Genomic DNA, 20,491 nt, shown 5'->3' with positions numbered 1-20,491 from the left:
TGCACGTGGTTTGAGAAGCATGTGCACGTGTAAGCATAAATTTTAAGAGGCTGCTAGTTGTGAGAAGGCTAATATTGAGAGGGACACTGACTAGTGAGAGCCGCGGTGCCGCACGCGAGGTCTAGCCTATAGGCTATAGCTACATAGAACATGTAACGCCATGTTTAGTTCATCCCAAACTCTCAACTTTGATACTATGCAAAAAGAAGATTCTCCGTCACATTAAACTTGTGGTACATGCATGGAGTACTAAATATTGATAAAATCAAAAACTAATTGCACAGTTTGGTTGTACTCTGCAAGACGAACGTTTTGAGCCTAATTAGTCAACGATTGGACAATTGTTATCAAATACAAACGAAATGCTAGTGTTTTTGGCGGAGCCAAATTCAGGCAACTAAACATGGCCTAAGCGCGACACAACTGTAGGATTGTAGCAGTTGGGCAGGACGTGCTAACAACGTAGGACCAAGCAAAGCAAGCCAATCAGTGTGCGCTAACAAATGTGTGGATCTCAGCGAGCGAGCGACATATTTTCATTCATCTCTTGGACGGCTCGCACGATTTCAGTCCATAAACACCAATTCAAACAAGCTGGTGGTTGACACGATTTCAATACATATATAACAAAGTTCCAACCAAGTATACATTACATAATATATGTACTGGTGAAACAAGAGTATGCAAACGGTGTGGTAGTGGAGGGAAAATGCCAGAAGAAGTAAGTGGTAGGGGGGGGGGGGGGGGGGGGGGGGGCGTACGTACGTGTGGCCTCTATATTATATTATATATAAACGTTGCAAGTGTGCCACAAAATTGTATCGTGTGCTCAAGGAGCCGCAAAATTATACAAAGTTTGGAGATGCAGACAACCGCGTGTGTCGGTCTCGCCTTCCTCCCCGCGAAGCAGGTAGGGTCCAAGGGGAGCCACCACAAAGCAGCAGGTGCCTCCGCCGCTGCACCACCGCCGGTACTGATCGGCGGCGTCTTGGAGTCCAAGCCGGTGCTGGCTCGGCGACTCCCGTGTTTTTCGTGGAGCCACCGTGTTCGGACTTGGGCCACTGCCGCTACCACCCCACGTCAAGACCTTCTGGACGAAGAGGGACATCAAATTATTAGGAGGAGGAATGTCTCAAATTTTGAACCTTCCGTCTGGGGAGATTTCTTCCTCACCTACTCCAGTCCTTTGGCTTCCTCCACCGAACAGGTACGTTTTTAGCTAACTGCTTAGAGCATCAGCAATGTATTTTCACTGCCTCGATAGGAAGGTGTACGGCTGGACGGAAAACTCGAAGCTCGTTAGCTCGTTTGGCTCGTGACTGGCTCGGCTCGGTTCGGCTCGTTATGATAACGAGCCGAGCCGAGTCAAGATTTTAGCTCGATAGCTATAACGAGCTAACTCGAGCCAGCCCGCGAGCCGCTCACGAGCTAAGCTTATAGAAAAAAGTATCAAAACTTATATTAGTTTTTGTATTACTTCATGCCTTGCACTTTATAACTGACTGGTAACTGGTCTAGACCCTATAAATTGACTGGTAACTGGTTTAGATGCATTTTTATGCCTTACACTTTATAATTGACTGGTAACTGGTCTAGAGCCTATAAATTGACTGGTAACTGGTTTAGATGCATTTTTTATATTATTATTATTCTCAAATTTTAGATAAATACAAATATTATATTTAGTGTATTTTTATACCTGGCTCGCGAGCTCAGCTCGAGCTTTTAATGAGCCGAGCCGAGCTGGCTTTCTGACTCATTAGGATAACGAGCCGAGCCATGCTAGCTCGTTATCTTAATGAACCAGAACGAGCCATGCTAAAAATTAATTAAGTGGATTAAACTTGCCTATAGCTAATAGGACAACAAACTAGCTAGACACCTAGCTATCTCATTAGCTGGCGAACCTAGAGCCTGTTCGGCTGGCTGGTTCTGGCACTCACGAAAGCACTGTTCATGTCCTGCCAGAACAGTATTTTTCTCTCACAACAATCAGCCGAAACAGTATTTTTCAATCCTGCCGAACAGGCCCCTAGCTAATATATTAGCAACTAATTGATGGTACGTTAACCAAAATATATGTGCCCACCTATTGATAAAGTATAGCAACTAACTATTAGCCGTGCAATAGTAAAAAAAGGGTATTTTTATAAAATAGCACTCTAACCATCTATTAGCTAATGAGATCCAAACACCTTGCAGCTAAGAATTAGCCCGCTAATTTTAGCTCTGAGCTACCAGCAAACTAACTATTAGTTGCTTGCGGATCCACTCACTACCTCAGATCTGGACATCACTGTCGGTTCAAAACCCCCCTTCACTGTCGGATTTTGAACCGACAGTGGCATACCGGCAGTAATGGGGGGTTGACATCACTGTCGGTTCTTAAAAACTGACACTGATCTACAGGAAACAGTGTCGGTTCCTAGCTTCACCCGACAGTGTCTAGTTGAACAACACTACCGGTTTGTAGTCCCAACCGACAGTGATGTTTGCTTTAAGAGTGTCGGTTCTTGGCTCAAGCCAATAGCGTTGAGCAAGCCTACACTGTCGGTTCATGGCTCAAGCCGGCAGTGTTGAGCAAGACAACACTGTCGGTTCATGGCTCAAGCCGGCAGTGTTGAGCAATCCAACACTGTCGTTTCATGGCACAAGCCGGCAGTGTTGAGCAAGACAACACTGTCGGTTCATGCTCAAGCCGGCAGTGTTGAGCAAGACAGCACTGTCGGTTCATAGCTCAAGCCGGCAGTATTGAGAAAGACCACTATCATTTCATGGCTCAGACCGGCAGTGTTGAGCAAGACAACACTGCCGGTTCGTTGCCATCCGCCAGTGATGGCCCATTGGCATTTTATTGTTTTATAATTGATTTTAATTTATATTTTTTCGTGGAATCAGGTTTCGCTTTATATACGCTACGTAGATGATAGGTCCATCAATATTAAACATTACAAATGTTACGGTTACAGTTCAAATGTTCTTATCTAGATCTCGATCCCTCAAAACAAAAAAGAAATGTTCTCGGACTTCACAGATTGTGCAATGCTTCTCGGACTTCTTACAATAATCTAGCGAGCCGCTCTGGGCCATACTAGTCCTTATACCTCACGGATTGTGTAATGGAAAATACTCCATCTTTTTCCAATACCTCGGCTAAGATAAACTTTGCGAGCTCCGATTGCAGTGTGACGATCTCCATGTCTAACAACCTTTGGTGGTTATATTTTTTGCGCCGTCGTTCAAAATAGATGATATCCAAAGAGGAACAGTAAATCATTTTATTGAATTATTAACAGATATAAATAAAATGAGGATTATACACACCAACTTATTGGCTTATTCCGATTTTCCGCCGATGTAGCGAAGCATTGCCCATATTACATAAAACCCACATTCATTGTTTTTCACCGGTTGTGGCAGGTACTTCTCCTCCATTTCGACAACCTTGAATGGGACCTGCCTCCCACCGATATGTCTTCTTCGGACACTAAGCAACATTAAAGGGAGAAACATTAGAAAGCGGTATGTGTGACTAGAAAATAATATGTTATTAGGATTGCTTACTAATTCAGCACTGCCACTAGTGCATCCAGATGATGAAATGGTTTTTTCTTTGAGTCTCACACCTCGATCAGATTTTTGGCAAGATTGACACAAATGAAGATGAAATGGTTGTTACAATCATAGAATCCTAATTATCGAATAATCTTAACGAAAAAAGAAGCATAAAATTAAAAGCCGAGAACACATACTCGCAGTTGTAGGCTAGAAGTATGTGGGTTTTCTTCTTTATCGTGAATTCATCGAAAACAGCAATCAATCTCTATTTCAGGTCTTCCACGTCACATCCATAGAGGTCTAGACATGTCCTTTCGTTGACTCGCAAGGGGTCCAAGAAGCCTATGTAATCTCATTTGCTTTTTACAATGCAAAATTTTGATATACACCTACATAAAATCATGGGAAGTGCTCAAAAGTTAACAATTTGTCTCGAGAGAGTAGTTAATTATAATATCGCGCATGTATGGTACTTACATAGTCCACAACGTCAACATTTGAACATCGAGATCGCGTTTCTGGTATAGCTGGAACAAGCACTCCCACTCGACATCGAACTTCTCTTCTTTGGGATAATGGAAAACATGTGGCGAACGGATAATAACCTCAAAACCAAAGTCGTCCGTCTCTGTTGCTTGAGCCATGTAATATTCATGCAACTGACGCATATATGTTGTCAGATTTTTATACTCGTCATCAGGAACCAAAAGATTGCCCCTTTCATACTTCATTGCCGGTGTTCCCGTCCCTTGTATATCATAATAGATCTTCGCGGCCTCTTCCATGGTTAATCCTGGGTTGTCTTCGACGTACTTCTATATGTTCCTTAAATCTTTATTGTGTATTTCTTCGTCTCTTGTTGTAGCGTATTTATTCTATGTTTACCTTTCGAATTCGGACGTCAACATATATGAAGGCAGTGAGGCACAGAGATTGAAGAAAATAACACAATCTTCCTTCGACATGTGTGCTGTAAATTTTTCTTTCATCAAGGTGGTAACGCTGCCACTGAACGACCTCTTTCTTTTCTGTTGGTCCACTTTGGGAGCATTAGCGACCGAATCCAATGACCTTTTCTACGACTGCGAGGATGTCTTTAATCTTGTTTTGGGATTAGGTGGAGGAGGAGGACGACGACGAGAATTCTATTTTCCTAGCGCTGATGAAGATGGAGGAGGAGGGGGAGGAGGAGGAGGAGGAGTCTCTTTTCTTGAGGCTGATGAAGATGGAGTCAGACGAGGAGGAATAGAAGGAGACCTCTGTCTTCTCGGGGGTGATGGCTCCGGATGAGGAGGGGAGTGATCTCTGTTGGGAGATGGTGAGTGATCATTGGGGGTGGGCGAAGATTCACAGTCGTCCTCATCATCAGAGGACAATTGATGGTCAATCTTAATGAAGCGCTTGCACTAGGCCACTTGAGAGCCCTTGTTTTGACCAAGTTTTGGCCTGTCTTCCGCTATGGGGTACTCAATGGGTATCTTGTTAAACTTCTTATCAAGTATTCTATCAATGGTGATGTGAGCGTACCCTAGTGGAATTGGGCGACCATTAATTGTCCTGTCTCCTGTAGGCCAGGCCTGGCCGAGCGCCACCTTGTCCTTTGTCCATTCCTAACGGATGTACAACCTGACATTGATGGGTTTAGTGATGTCGTCCACCGGATGAGGCACATTCACCTCTTCTTCATCGAGCAGGGTCGATCCACAGCTGCGACCCCTAAACTGTGGGCTAAAGGCACTAGGAGTAGGGTTTTGTGGTACTACTGACCCCTTGGACAGCAAAATTTGCTCGACTCATGCTTCAACGGTCGCCTCAATCCGTGCTTCCATTCTGTCTTCTATCTCTTTTATTCTTCTAAAATACTCTGCCTCATGTTCCGCTCTACCCCTCGAGCGGCTCTGGTAAGTGTTACATTCTTGGGGGAATGCTAGTTTCCAAGGAACAACACCGGTTCCTCTAGTGCGACCAGGGTGCTCCTTGGTTCCGAGTGCTTGGGTGAGTATGTCTTTCTCCCTATTAGAAGTGTGAGTCCCTTGCCTCACCTCCTCAGTTACCTAGGAGATCCTCTGGATGAGTTCACTCATGGGTTGATTTGAGGAGCTAAAGCTCCCGTCCTCGGCGTGCCGTACATTTCTCCCCATATAGTATAATACCGATTTGGGCTCCCAATTGGTGGTCTCAACCTGAATGCCTTCCTCAGCAAGGTGATCCATCTTTTGAAGTTCTGCTTCAAATTCTGGCATCTTTTTGGCGTAGCCACGAGAGCCGAGATGATGAGGATTCGTCACTTTCTGCAAATTCTCCTTATTCTTCTTGCTTAGTTCTAAGTACTCCTCGGATAACCTGTATTCCTTAAAATCCTGCCAGAAGTCCTTCTGCTTGCTAAACTATCCACCATCGAAATCTGGCTCTTTATTTTGGAGGACAAAATTCTTGTACAATGTCCCCTTGAAATTCTTGAAGCATGTCCCCATGATTTCTTTTACTTTTTTCTTGACTAACTCCCTGTCATACTCGGTTGGGAAAGTGAAATACTCTAGGATCTTGACATCCCATATGTAATCCTTCTCGCTTTCAAGAACCCTCCACCGGTCATCATCTTTCCCAATCCACTTCCTGTACTTAATCAAGATGAAGTCCCTAACAAGTAACCTAAGGATAGTCTTGTATTTGGTCAAAGGTATAGGTGGTGAGAGTGGATCCCTGAATTCATCGAACTCAGTAATGTGCCAGTGTGCATTCCTACCAATAGGAATCTTTGACACGCCTCGCTTGGATCTGGCCTTCCTGCTACCCGAACCCTCTGGCTCCTCGGCCGGCAGAGGCTCCTGCTAGAGACACTAAGTAAGCTATGACCCTCTCAATTGATTAGCGTGTGTGGCTGCATAGTGACATGATACCAAAGTTACGTGGCCATCTTGGTCATTTTGACCTAGATCGAGCAGGCCAGACGGGGTCCATGGCTGCTCGTTCTCACCGACCTGATTGACACCGTCACCGTTTGTCGGATCATGTGGCTCTCCCATCCCAGCGATATCAGCCGCTTCTTGTTGCCGATCAGTTCTTCGGTGATGGGGTAACAGGCGATGAAATGTCATGACCGTGACACGGTCATGGTTAGTTTTGGCCATGGACAACTACTAATAGCATATGTTCATATATATATATAATATGTTTAATGCAAAGTCTAATAATAAGTCCACATACAACAAAGTCAAATAATAGCATATGTTCACCTAGAACAAATTCATTGTTTGATTGACCACATACAACAAAGTCCACCTACTCTTCTACGAAGCTAAGCCTACATCAACTTCCAAATAAGAAAAGCGATGACCATAGCCATAAATAAAAGCATGACATCTTTCCAAGACCAAGGAGCAATTCTCCTAATCTTCACATCTCCGGCGGGTGGCTTCTCTTCGATCTCTAGTGCCAGCAGATGGCCATGGTTTGCATTCATTGGACCATAGGAGGCCGGTTGCCCATGGTTTGCAAGGTAGGCCGGATGACTATAGTAGGTCCTCAAAGCTTTAGCTTCTGTGTTGTATTTTTTGTGCAAATTACCAGGGTAGCGATTGACTTGAGCATAGCAATCTTCCCAGGTTCGATAAATCCTAGGCATGTGACCAACATGCACTACATACCATGCCATGGTTGCCTATACATTTAAGTAAATTAGGTTGTCATTCAAACATGATGTATTCTTATACAATTTAATATATTTATGAATAACACACGACCATTGCATAGATAGGAGTGTTTAGAAAATAGCTATTCATGTGCCTTAGTAATAGTTGTTAGATGTAGGAAAGATATAAAGAATATTTTTTATTTATTAAAAACCAAATGATGATTTAGAGAGCCAGTTTAAGACTTTTGGATATACTCCTAGAGATATCTAAGAGTCTTCAGTCTCACTATAAATCCCCCAACCATCGGTGCGAGGTTCTTTCACAAGTATTAGTGCAGGTAAGCATCTTTCCAAATTAGTGATACTTTGATCTGAAACTTACATGGTTGGTAGGGGCAAATATGGATCTCATACTATCCTAGGAAAGTGACATGCAAAAACTCATAATAAGATAGGATTGTTGGAAAATATTCCCAGTTTAATGCATAAGGCTACATAACTATGTATTACTTGTAATCTTGCATAAGTTAATAATTATGCATCTTTATGCTGATAGCATGGAGAATTCCATGACAAGTTTGGACATATATTAGTTCTATAGGTCTAAAGTATATATACTCCATCCTCACATCCAAAAACATTGAGCATCGGTGGTATAGTTCCAAAAACATTGAGTACCTGCCTGATGGGAGCGCAGTTGCAATTGCAAGCTACGAGGTGAGGCCAACCATTGGTTTCACATATGTATCCGGCCAAGCTCTAATGATGCACAAGATGGTTTCACAGAGAAAACGTAAGTTTGTTTCATAGAGAAAATACGTCCAGAAACAATGTACTACTTACTAGCAATGCATCCAGAAATACAAAGAAACAGATAGCACACACTGTGTGGCAAACCTAGGTTCTAGCATTCACAGCTGCATGATCAAACTGTATGACAGCACACACTGCATGATCAAACTAATTCAATTAAGCAGCTATGGGACATTTCATCAGACACATAGCGGGCAGTGAGCCATGCACTCACCATGGGGGTGGGAAAGCAGCTATCTGTGTGCTCCTGAAGGCCTCGGCGGTGGGATGGACGGTGTGGTGCTCTGGATGGCGTGGTGCTCTAGCTTGGCACGGATGGCGTGGTGCTCCAGCTTGGGGCGGTGGATGACATGGGGCAGTGCTCCGGCGTGGGGCGTTGCTCTGGCGTGGGGCGCTACTCTGACGTGGGGCGGTGCTCCGGCGTGGGGCGGTGGACAGCATGGGGCGATGCTCTGGCGGTGCGGGGGGAGGGGTTGGTGCGGGGTTGAAATGAATTGGGATAATTTCAACCCGCGCCACTTTTATAGCAGTAGCTCATCACTGCCGGTTCTGGTTGTAAACCGACAGTGATGGGGCACATCACTGCCGGGTCACTCCCCAAACCGGTAGTGATGTGATGTAGCAGTTAGGTGTTAAGTTAGGTGTTAAGTAGGATAAGTTTTCGTTTTCTTTCAAACTCCTCCTACTAGCGCAACGGTTAAGACCCCTCAACTTAGCCCCCGAGACCCATGTTCGAGTCCCAGGCGGCCCAAATTTTTTTGTTCTATTTTATAAATTATTAATTTATTTTGGGAAATAGCTCATCACTGCCGGTTTTGTTTGCAAACCGACAATGATGGTGTACATCACTGCCAGGTCATTCCCTAAACCGGCAGTGATGTTGTGTAGCAGTTAGGTTTAACTTAGGTGTTAAGTAGGATAAGTTTCCATTTTCTTTCGAACTCCTCCTACTAGCGCAACGGTTAAGACCCCTCAACTTAGCCCTCGAGACCCGTGTTTGAGTCCTAGGCAGCCTGATTTTTTTGGTTTAATTTTATAATTTATTAAGCGGTCTAAAGGCCAAAAAGATAAAATAAATGTGTTGCATCCCTGAATCGAACCAAAGCCTACAAGTTCTAGAGCAGCGGACAAACCATTGAGCTATCACCTGATTTCAGAAAGTTTGAAGGAATTTATTCCTTTGAGTGATTATCTGTCCCTGCTTTGCGCGTAGGCCCTTCAACTCCCCGGCCACGCTGGTCGCACGGTTTCCCATATGAAGAGCCGCTGTTTTAATTACCCGGTCCATGAAGCGCGGTTCCCATGAAGAGCCCTTCAGTTCCCCACGAAGAGACGCCGCGTTTACCCATCCATCGGCTGCTCGTGCTAGTTCCCAAATGCAGGCGCGCTCTGTCTTCCCAACGCAGGCGCGCTCCGCCTTCCCAACGTAGGCGCAATGGCGGTTCAACTACGGTTCCCAACATAGGCTTACATATTGGATGTTGCATTTTGTATGACCTCGTTTTGCTTACCTCGTTGTCACAAAGACCGTAGTATATGATATGCTACGTACCGGAGATCGAGGGGGCCGACAGGACTGTTGCTCTTCTAGATAATACTGTGTTGCAGCATGTCTGTCATCTATCACATCACTGCCAGGCCATTCTTTAAACCGGCAGTGATTTTCGTGTGTGGTTACAACATAAGTAATTATCTTTTCCACATCTTTCAAACACCTCCTACTGGCTCAACGGTTGAGACCCCGCAACTTAGCCCCCGATACCCGTGTTCAAATCCCGAGCGGCCTACTTTTTTTGGTTTAATTTTATAATTTATTAAGCGGTCTAAAGGTCAAAATGATAAAATAAATAAACCATGGCACACATCCTATACTAGCGCAGCGGTTAAGTGTCTGAACTCTGTAGCCCGAGACCCAAGCTCAAACCCGAGGGCTGTCATAATTTTTTTTAATTTTTTATATATCACTGCCGGTTTTCAAAATAAACCGACAGTGATAACAAGCATCACTGTCGGTTTCTTCTCATCACTGTCGGTTTCTTGAAACCGACAGTGATGTTTATATATATTAAAAAAATTCTTTTATATACTGAATAAATAGAAGCATATATATTCCTATGTCGAAATGACTTGAATTTTTTTGACAAGCGTGTACACCCAAATTAAGATCCCACACATGAACTTAGGTTTTTCTAATCATTTTTATTAATTATATTTTTCATTGTGCAGAATGAGACAAAAGAGGGTGAATTTCATCTTGGACCCAATAGATTTTTTCATCCACCTCCACAAAATTCTTATCCCTAGGGCACATTAGAGCCTATGTAAAAGTTTGGCACCATTCCGGATCTTTTCGTGGGTAGACTCAGTTCAACCTATAATTAAACGGTCTCGTCGCGCGAAAATTCAATTAAACCTCAGAAAGTAGCAAACATTCTCTGAAAAATCTCAAACTTGGTGTTTTCTTCACACATAGCACGTGCAAGCCTAAGAAAAAGTTTGAGACCAATACGACACCGAAATGCCTATGAACCATAGAAACCTTGATAACCTATGTGTATAGTCATGGTTCGATGAAAGGGCACATGTACCTCTGTGAAGCATGTATACTTCGCCTATGTCGAAATGACTTGAAATTTTTTTAGCAAGCATGTACACCCAAATTAAGACCCCACACAGGATCTTAGTTTTTTCTGTTCATTTTTTTATTTATTATATTTTTCTCTGTGCCAAATGAGATAAAAGAGGGTGAATTTCATCTTGGACCCAATAGATTTTTTCATCCCCCTCCACAAAATTCTTATCCCTAGGGCACATTAGAGCTTGTGTAAAAGTTGGGCACTATTCTAGATCTTTTCGTGGGTAGACTCCGTTCAACCTATAATTAAACGGTGTCGTCACACAGAAATTCAATTAAACCTCAGAAAGTAGCAAACCATCTTCGGAAAATCCTAAACTTGGTGTTTCCTTCACACGTGGTACGTGCAAGCCTAAGAATAATTTTGAGACAAATACGACACCGGAATGTTACACGAATTACATGCATGACAATAATTAAACACACAAAGCCGTATATATTAAAATTAGAACCCAATTAAACTACGACCTTGAAAACCTAGCTAAATAAACGTTTATTACTATCGGAATCACTGCCGGGATCGATCGGGCCACGCACACTAACATGCCTTTGTAGCCATATATGGTAATTGATGTCACGGATTATGTATCCACTTGTATCGATGAAGTCCAATACCCTAATGAGTGCACTCTCTCGTGCATCACAATACCAAAAGAATGGTCGACCATAGATGTAACCTACTGAACGACCACTGCCCCTGTTAGTAATCCTTATGCAGTACTAGCATCCTTCTATAGTGAGCTGGCCGAGGTTTCCATTGCAGAAGTCCCAATCGTACCTGAGTTGCTCCGTAGCTTGGTCTAGAACGGCCTACAAGCCACATGCAGCATAGATAAGGTCCTGTAGCACAATCTGCATGTGGAGAAAAAGAAAAAAATTAGAGAATGTTATTACAATAATAAACAACAAATAACCATGACTCAGGTATAAGTGACCATTTTACCACATCCGCATGGTTGTAGCTCGCAAACCATTCACTTGCTTACAGGATGGGGATATCACCAGCATTCAAAGCAAGTGCCTTGAAGTGCGAGAAATCAGGCATATCATAGCAAATACGTCGAAGTGCCTCTAAACAAATGCACACGACACTTAATTGGTCGCTTATCATGTTCGGGCTCTATATTCCTGTCCCGTGGATATGGTTTCGATGATTTGAACCCCTCACAGGGATGAAAAAACTGAGTTCACACGTCCATAGCCAACCACTTGCATTAGATGCCGTGTTCTCGACGATGTCCGAGATAAAGAACTAGCTAAGTGTTGTTCGCAGCCAATCTATTAGGGATATAGTCTGCGACATATATGCATGCAACAATGATTTTAAACTAATTACAGTTATTTGTTAGCATAAAAAAACAAAAGATGTTGGAAAATATTTCATACAATAGCTAGAACAGGGAACCGTGGAATGCCCATATTAGGAGCGAATGGCTCATCGCCAGGGTGGAAACCTGGTTCTTGTGGTGGGGGAGGTCCGTTGTTCATACCACCTGATCGATAAAATGCAAAAAAATATGAACATAAAATATATTCACAAAAAGTTATTCCAAGTAAAATGTGGCAACATAATTAAATATAGATCGAATGCAAGGAATATGAATATATATAAATGTAGAATGCAAAGAAACATGAATATAAATATAGATCAAATGAATATAGATAGAATATTGGAGAAGACAACATATCAATACCATTGAAAAATACAGGAGCCATGACCAAATCACGTAGAGAGAGAGTGGATGTCTTGAGAAGTGAGAGTGAAATGTGAGAAATGAGACTAAGAGAGTTCGTGGGTGGGTGGGATCGATGTATGTGGCCGGTAGTTTGTTTTATATAGGGGGGCATGGACATCACTGCCGGTTTTTAAATAGAACTGACAGTGAAAGTTACTATCACTGCCGGTTTTTAAATAGAACCGACAGTGAAGGTGACTATCACTGCCGGTTTCTAAATAGAACCGATAGTGAAGGTGCATATATGTAAGGGATATATTTATTTAGATACTACAGTGGGAAAGTTTTAACAACAACGATATATTTATTTAGATAGTAATGAAATACATCAAAAAATTAGAAATAAGTTACATATACGATAACGAAGACCTTACACTAAAATTACATAAACAATAACAAAGACCTATTTGCATACAGGTCAATGTTACCATCAATGTGTATCAACACATTATAATTTAACCACCTCAGTAGCATTCTTCTAGCACCAACTCCGGTCAAACAACAGCACCGAGGTGGTCTACGAGCTATACCGGTTGGAGATGATAAGGTGGCATCGATGAATCCATGCCTCTACTATACAGTCCAGAGCACATCGGATTCAGCTTGGCACCACAACAGATGGCTCTATGAACCTCATGGCATCTCCAATCTTTGGCGTTGCTCTATCTTCAGTAGTATTCTTCTAGTACCTCATGTGTGCACCAATTTGGTGGACTACGATGCATAACGATATCTGTGGTTTGTTATGAGAGAAAAACATTGTATCATGGCTGATAAGGCCTGGCTGAAACCAACATGCATGGAGAGGCTAGCTCCTAGCCGAGGGCCATTTTATAGGGGCTAGCAGTCGTGGTACATTTTTATTTCTGAACTAAAGTTGTCGGGGTAGGTGGGAGCAGTGTTCCAATGGTTGTGGTCATGGGAGCACTGTTGGCATGTGAGGAGCATCTACACATCACTGTCGGTTTTAGTTTAAAAACCGACAGTGAATGGGGCCTTCTGTGTCAGTTTGAGCAACCGACTGTGATAGAAGCTATCACTGTCGGTTTTAAAACCAAAACCGGTAGTGAAGGGCCCTGCTGCCAACTTTAGGTAAAAAAATATAAAAAAATAGTGTCGGTTTGGAGCCTGCCATCGTAGCCTTTTGTAAAAAATATAAAAAAGTTTGGCCTGCCTGAGATTCAAGCGCGGGTCATGGGGCTGAGAGTGTGCGGCCTTAACCGCTGAGTTAGGATAGGGAGTTCGGTTAGAATGGTTTTATTTTTTCTTTTATCCCATTGTAATGCACTACTAAATAATAAATGTAAAATCAAAAAGTTTGGCCCACCTGGGATTCAAGCGCGGGTCTCAGAGTACAGAGTGCGCGGCCTTAACCGCTGAGTTAGAATAGGGAGTTCACTTATTTTGCTTTTCTTTCTTTATTTATTAATAGAAATAATGCAGTTAGTTTATATTCTAAAATAACACAAAAATTTGTGTCTTGATTATTTAATTCTATGATAATGAATTAATGGTCTATAATTATCAAATAATTGTGTTTGTGAACATCATCTTAATATTTGATTACATAGTCAATAATTAAATTATAGAGATGCGCACAAAATATAAATTAAATATTCAGTGCGAATTACTGATACAACGTCTGCATAATGATTACATAGTTAACAATAATCTAACTATCTGTAGGTCCATCAACAATGAGGGCCTCATTGTGATCAATTCGTACGTAAGCAGGTTCGTCACCCTCTTGAAGGATAGGTAGGGGTACGTTCGCCCTGAATGGAGGCATTTCCTGATAGCCCCTATAGTCTTCTTCGTCCGTCACTCCATCGACACCGATAATCTTCCTTTTCTCTTCTAGGACTACTTTTAGCCTTTCTTTTGTCTTGTTGTCCCTTGCATAGAAGACTTGCATAACATCTCTTGCAAGGATGAAGGTGTTGTCTCTGTATGCGGTCTTAGTGAGATCAACAGTAGTGAACCCTTCACTATCAGTGTTGATTTCCTCGAGCCGGACCCACTAGCAGCGAAAAAGAGCTACCTTCAACGGACCGTAGGCTAGCTCCCATATCTCCTCTATGAAACCATAATATGTCGTCTACACATTGCCATTCTCATCATGAGCATCAAAACGAACACCACAATTTTGGTATGTGCTCTTTCCATCTTGCTTTTTTGTGTAAAATGTGAATCCATTGATATCATACCCTTGGTACTTAAGATATGTACTCAAAGGTCCATTGGCTAAGGCATCCAGTTAATTACCCAACTTTATTCCAAGCAAGCGACGTCGCAACCAGCTGACAAATTCATCCTTATGTTTTTTTATCCAGCCAAGCTTGTGACCTGCTCGAATATAGAGTTTGCAGCGATTGCCTGTGCTCATCAATGTATGGCATCACACCCTCGGCTTGCTAGAGAACAATGAACTATGCCTGTCTGAAAGAAACAGGGTCATCTACTGTAACAGATTTCTCCCCGACTGTTCCTTTGCCACGTAGTCTTCCCTCATGATGAGATTCTGGAAATCCGACCCTTTTGATGTCAAAATAATATGTGTAGAACTCAATGGCCTCCTCCATTGACCATCCTTCAACCATGCCCCCTTCTAGCCTGAATCTGTTCCTAACATACCTCCTGAAAACTTTCATCAATCTTTCGAAAGGAAACATCTGATGCAGGTACATTGGGCCAAGAGCTCTAATTTGGTCAACAAGATGAATGAGCAGATGCAATGAGATATCAAAGTAAGTGGGTGGGAAATGCATCTCAAGCCTAACGAGAGTTTCGGCTATGTCCTGCTACAGCTGCTCTAGCGTGGACACATCAATGACCTTTTTTGAGATCGTGTTGAAGAACGAGCAAAGCTTTATGATTGGGGCACAGACCTTTGGGGGGAGGATACCACGCAGGGCAATAGGGAGCAACTGAGTCATAATGACATGACAGTCATGGGACTTCATAGGGCCATAGTTGAACTTGAGTTCTCTCATGTTCACTAGCCTCTTTGGGTTCACACAGTAGCCCATCGGGACTTTGAGTTCATTGAAGAAAGAAATAAGCGCACACTTTTCTTCCTTCTTCAATGTCCATGATGCAACCGGAAGTTCAAACTGGCCATTCTCTAGCTCCACATGATGCAGCTCCTTCCTGATTCCCAAGTGTTGCATGTCCAGGCGTGTGGCTAGTGAATCCTTCGATGTCCCCCTAGTGTCCATCAAGGTGTTAAGAGTGTTAGCGCACACATTTTTAGTGATGTGCATGGGATCAAGACAGTGGCATACACTCAGAAATGGCCAATAAGGTAGTTTCCAGAAAACTGATTTTTTCTTCCAAACGCTCCCATCAGGCGCTACTACTGCATTGTCCCCCTTCCCAAGGACAACCTCCAGTTTGTTGAGTTCTTGAAGTATCGCAGGCCTATCTCGATATTTTGGAGCTAAGCGTTTCTCAATAGTACCGTTGAAATCTTTTCTGTTCCTGTGGTAAGGGTGATCCTTAGGTAGGAACCTACGGTGTCCCATATAAACTATCTTTGAGTTATTTGGTAGATTTACCGCATCGGTGTCGTCCAAGCACTCGACACATCTAGTATAGCCTTTCGTCTTCTCTCTGAACAACGAACCTCGACCTGGCAGGTCAGTGATTGTAGCGATAAGTACTCCCTTGATCATGACATGTTCCTTTTTGTACTTGTCCCAAACATCCAGCACACCATTTTCAAACATCTTCACTAGTTCATCGATCACTGGTTCTAAAAACACATCGATGTCATTCCTAGGCTATCTTGGCCCTTGGATCAGTAGTGGCATCTGGATGTATGACCGCTTCATACAAACCCAAGGTGGAAGGTTGTATATACAGAGCATCACTGGCCAGGTGCTATGATTGCTTCTAACCTAGTCGAAAGGATTCATCCCATCTATGCTCAAAGCAAACCAAAGGTGCCTTACCTCTCCACCGATGTCCTTATAGAACATAGTATTGACAGTCCTCCAGTCATGCCCATTGGTGGGGTGCCTCATCATTGTATCTTTCTTATGCTCTTCGCCATGCCAGCGCAACAGCTTGGCTGACTTTGCACATGCAAACAGCCTATGCACCCGGGGAGCTATAGGGAAATACCAAATGACCTTTACAGGACCTCCTCTGGTCTTGATACCCTCATCTGACGACCCTTTCTTGTACCGTGGAGCTTCACACTTGGGGCACTTGTCCAAGTCTTTGTATTTTTTTCCACGGTACAATATGCAATCATTGGAACACGTGTGGAGTTTTTCAACCTCGAGGCCAATGGGGTAGATCATTTGCTTGGCCAAGTATGTCTTTTCTGGCAACTCATTTTTTCTGGGAGCATTTTCCTTATTATACCTAACAACTGATCGAAGCCTTTATCGCTCAATCCGTTTATCGATTTGAACTCTAACAGCATGATGTCGGTTTCCAGTTTGCTCACTGGACAATTCCTATACAATGGTGTTTTGCCATCTTGTCTCATTTTCTCTAGCTTTCTTAGTGAAAGGATCAAGATGCCCAAGAGGGGGGGGTGAATTGGGCTAATTCTAAATTTTCTTACAATAATCAAATCCTACGGATAGCCCAATTAACCCCTTGTGCCTAGAAAAGTGTTTTTATCAAATCAACGCACAAAAGACTTGCAACCTATGTTCCAAACTTACTCTAGCATAGCAATTCTATGAATGTAAAGACAAGTATGGAATTGCTCAAAGTAAATACTTAAAGTAAATGCTCAAAGTAAATGGAGAGAGGAACGCGGTGATATTTTGCCGAGGTATCGGAGAGTCGCCACTCTCCACTAGTCCTCGTTGGAGCACCCGCGCAAGGGTGTAGCTCCCCCTTGATCCACGCAAGGATCAAGTGCTCTCTACGGGTTGATTCTTCGACACTCCATCACGGCGAATCACCCAAAACCGCTCATAACTTGAGTTGGGTCACCCACAAGCTCTGCTGGGTGATCACCAAGCTCCCAACCACCACCAAGCTATCTAGGTGATGGCGATCACCAAGAGTAATAAGCACGAACTCTCACTTGACCACGCGAAGCCTAATGAGAAGATGGATGCACACTTGTCTACTCTTGATTCACTAATGAGGTTTCACTCTTGGATTCTCAAATCACAAACACTTCACTAGGACCTTGCTCTTCTTGGCACTCACAAACATGTTTCTCAGCTATTGGAATGAGCAAAAGTGACTCCACTCACGAGTGGAGCTTCTATTTATAAGGCAGCCTGAAAAACGAACCGTTATGAGCTTCTGCGGGGTGACCAAACGCTCCGATCATTTTGACCGGACGCTCTGGTCAGTTCAACCCGCGCAATAGTTTTCATGTGATGACCGGACGCTGTCAGGGTCCGGTCAGTACCGACCGGACATGTCCGGTCGTTCTTGGATGCTTACTATAACCGACCGGACGTTGGATACTCAGGGTCCGGTCACCACTGACCGGACGCGTCCGGTCACATTTTCTCAAGTCTGGACCCTTACTGGAGTCGACCGGACGCTGGCCCTCAGCGTCCGGTCACACGACCTTCCAGCGTCCGGTCACTCCAGACTTGTTCTCCTTAGTCAAATGAACTGACCGGACCCTACGGCCAGCGTCCGGTCACACCGGAGCCAGTGTCCGGTCAGTATTTGACCCTCCATTCACTTCCAACTTTTGATCATATGTGAATGAAGTTTGCTCCAAAGGATCTTAGGCATTCATAGGAGCTACATAGAGCTACTTTTAACAAGTGTGCACCACACCTAACTCACTAGACTCAACTAGGTCAAGCTACCAGTTCATACCCCCCTTCATAGTATGGCCAAAGGAAAAACAAAGTCCTAAACTACTCTAAGTGTCTCTCCAACTTCAATTGACACTTAGAACTAGTTATCCTTAACCTTGTCGTCCATCCTTTGAAAACCGAAACAATTTCCATCGTAGGGGCATGACAACCTCAATTGCCCAATCGATCTCCATTACCATGACCTAACTTAATTGCCTCTGCAATACACATGTTAGTCATAGTAATCTTGTATTGACATTAATCACCAAAATCCACTTAGGGGCCTAGATGCTTTCAATCTCCCCCTTTTTGGTGATTGATGACAATACCACCTCGAGTATGTTAAAGAGTGAGGTTTTTGAAGGGCTTGGTTCATATAAGCTTTTGTTGATAAGAACAAAAGAGTTAGGCAAGCTTATATGACCCAAGCCAACACAATGTACTCAAAGAATATGAATTAAGCATGAGTACAAGTAACAAAGCTCATTTGCTTTGAAGTATAAACGCGAAAGCAAAAGCAAATGAGCATAACACAAGTGATATGACATATAGATAATGCAAAGTAGAAATCACACATGTCAAATATCACAATCACATAGATAGCACTATCACATATATATAATAGTATGCATGAAAGTAAACACACGAATGCATAAGTAATAGTGTATCACACAAATTAAACTCCAAATGTATATAATAAGCTAATACTATATAACTAGCTCCCCCTAAATGTAGCTCCCCTTGAGACTACATACTCAAACACCCTCTCCCCCTTTGGCGTCAAACACCAAAACCTAGGGCGGGGCTACAGCGGACGAGCCGGGCGCTGAAGAACGTGGGGCAAGCTGGAACTAGGCACCATCATCATCTGACCCTGAGCTCTGAACTGACTGACCCTTTGTGGCAGGAAGTGTTGCTGAAGCGGTCTGGGTCTAAGCTAGGGCTGGTGCTGCCTATGAAGCTGCTAGTATGTCTGTCGTAGGATCTGACGAGGTGATAGATGAGGGGAGCCTCTGAGTAGTCACTACGACTGGAGCTACTATAGATGGACCGGCAGTATGCATATGAGGCGGAGTAGGCATGCCGGTCAACTCACTGAAGGATGCTCCAAGACTCCTAGAGACTGATGTCTTAGGCACGAATAGCGAGGAAGACTGCTCTGGTGTGAAGCCCATCTGAAATGGAGTGAACTACGGGGCTACCACGGGTGAGGCTAACCACTAGGACACCTATACAAGAGGTGAAGCAAACTGAGCTGGAGGCTGTCCCTGACTCTAGAGCCCACTAGGCTGTACTGCTGGAGTCGTCGAAGTGGTAGGAGGCTATGCAAGCTGGGGCGAAGGCTGTGGTAGTGGGACCCCAATGGCTGTCACTACATGTTGCATGAATCCCATAAGCTGCTGCTGCATAAGTAACTGCTAGTGCTGAAGGAGCTGCTGCTGCCGCTGAAACTCGTACTGACGAGCCTGAAACTGTGCGAAGTTGGCAGCTGTCTCCTGTGCCTATCGTGTCTGGTCCTGCTGCATACGCTCAAGAATAGCAATGAGAGTGGGGTCTGTCTACGGAGTAAGTGGAGCAGAACTGGAGCTACCAGCCTCTGCATCGTGTCTGTGTGGAGGCATCTGAGGTATAGGCTGGTAGTCATCGTCAGAGCTATCACTATACTCGCTCACCTCCTGCTGTGCCTCTAGCTCCTCCTCCTCAGTGGCTACAATCCCTCTAATGATCTCATCCTACTGAGCTGCGGACTCTGGCATGTCAGGACGACGGCTAGGCTGTCTAGGTGCCTGAGGAGTGGTGTGTCTGATCCTCTATGATAGGTTGTAAGCTGGGAACTCCATGGTGGCACCTGTATACTCATCCATCATGCCAGGGGGCTTATCAAGCACTACTCTGCGGATGAGGAACATGATCTAGTGAGCATAGGGAAGCTGCCTACGACCCTTGAATCCCTCAGCTATTGTGTCCTCCATCTCTGAAAGTAGGAGATCCCAGATATCAAATACTGTCTGCTGCATGATGGCATTGAGAAGCCAGAGCTATAAGCGAGTTAGGCCCTCCCTGTATCCCAACCTGGGAAGCAGTGTCCTCCTAATGATGGCCTCTAGCACTCTCGTTGTAGGAGTCAAGTCACTGGGGTTCCTGCTCGACCCCTCTCCAAATGGCTCCTTGAAGCAATGTCGCACTAAATCTGTAGGGGGCACCAACCCTCCATGAGGACGCCTAGGAGGCTCCTGCTGTCCATAACAGACCTCATGCATCTTGACAGGCTGCTCCTGTAGCCTCAGTATCTCTCTGGCTTTGCCACTCGTCACTCTGTAGT

General features: G+C 43.9%; 1 protein-coding gene across 1 annotated transcript in view; it reads left to right on the top strand.

Annotated features, from left to right (window-relative positions):
- The first annotated feature begins 836 nt into the window (after positions 1 to 836).
- Positions 837 to 20,491, top strand: part of LOC136477436 (alpha-terpineol synthase, chloroplastic-like) — a 35,671-nt gene continuing 16,016 nt past the window's right edge. The window contains exon 1 of the mRNA XM_066475597.1: positions 837 to 1,207. Coding sequence (XP_066331694.1) covers positions 863 to 1,207 — 345 coding nt within the window. The 5' untranslated portion in view covers positions 837 to 862. The remainder of the gene's footprint in view (positions 1,208 to 20,491) is intronic.

This window comes from Miscanthus floridulus, chromosome 8 (genome assembly GCF_019320115.1).
Source record: "Miscanthus floridulus cultivar M001 chromosome 8, ASM1932011v1, whole genome shotgun sequence".
Classification (NCBI taxonomy): domain Eukaryota; kingdom Viridiplantae; phylum Streptophyta; class Magnoliopsida; order Poales; family Poaceae; genus Miscanthus; species Miscanthus floridulus.
This window is presented reverse-complemented; position numbering and strand designations above follow the sequence as displayed.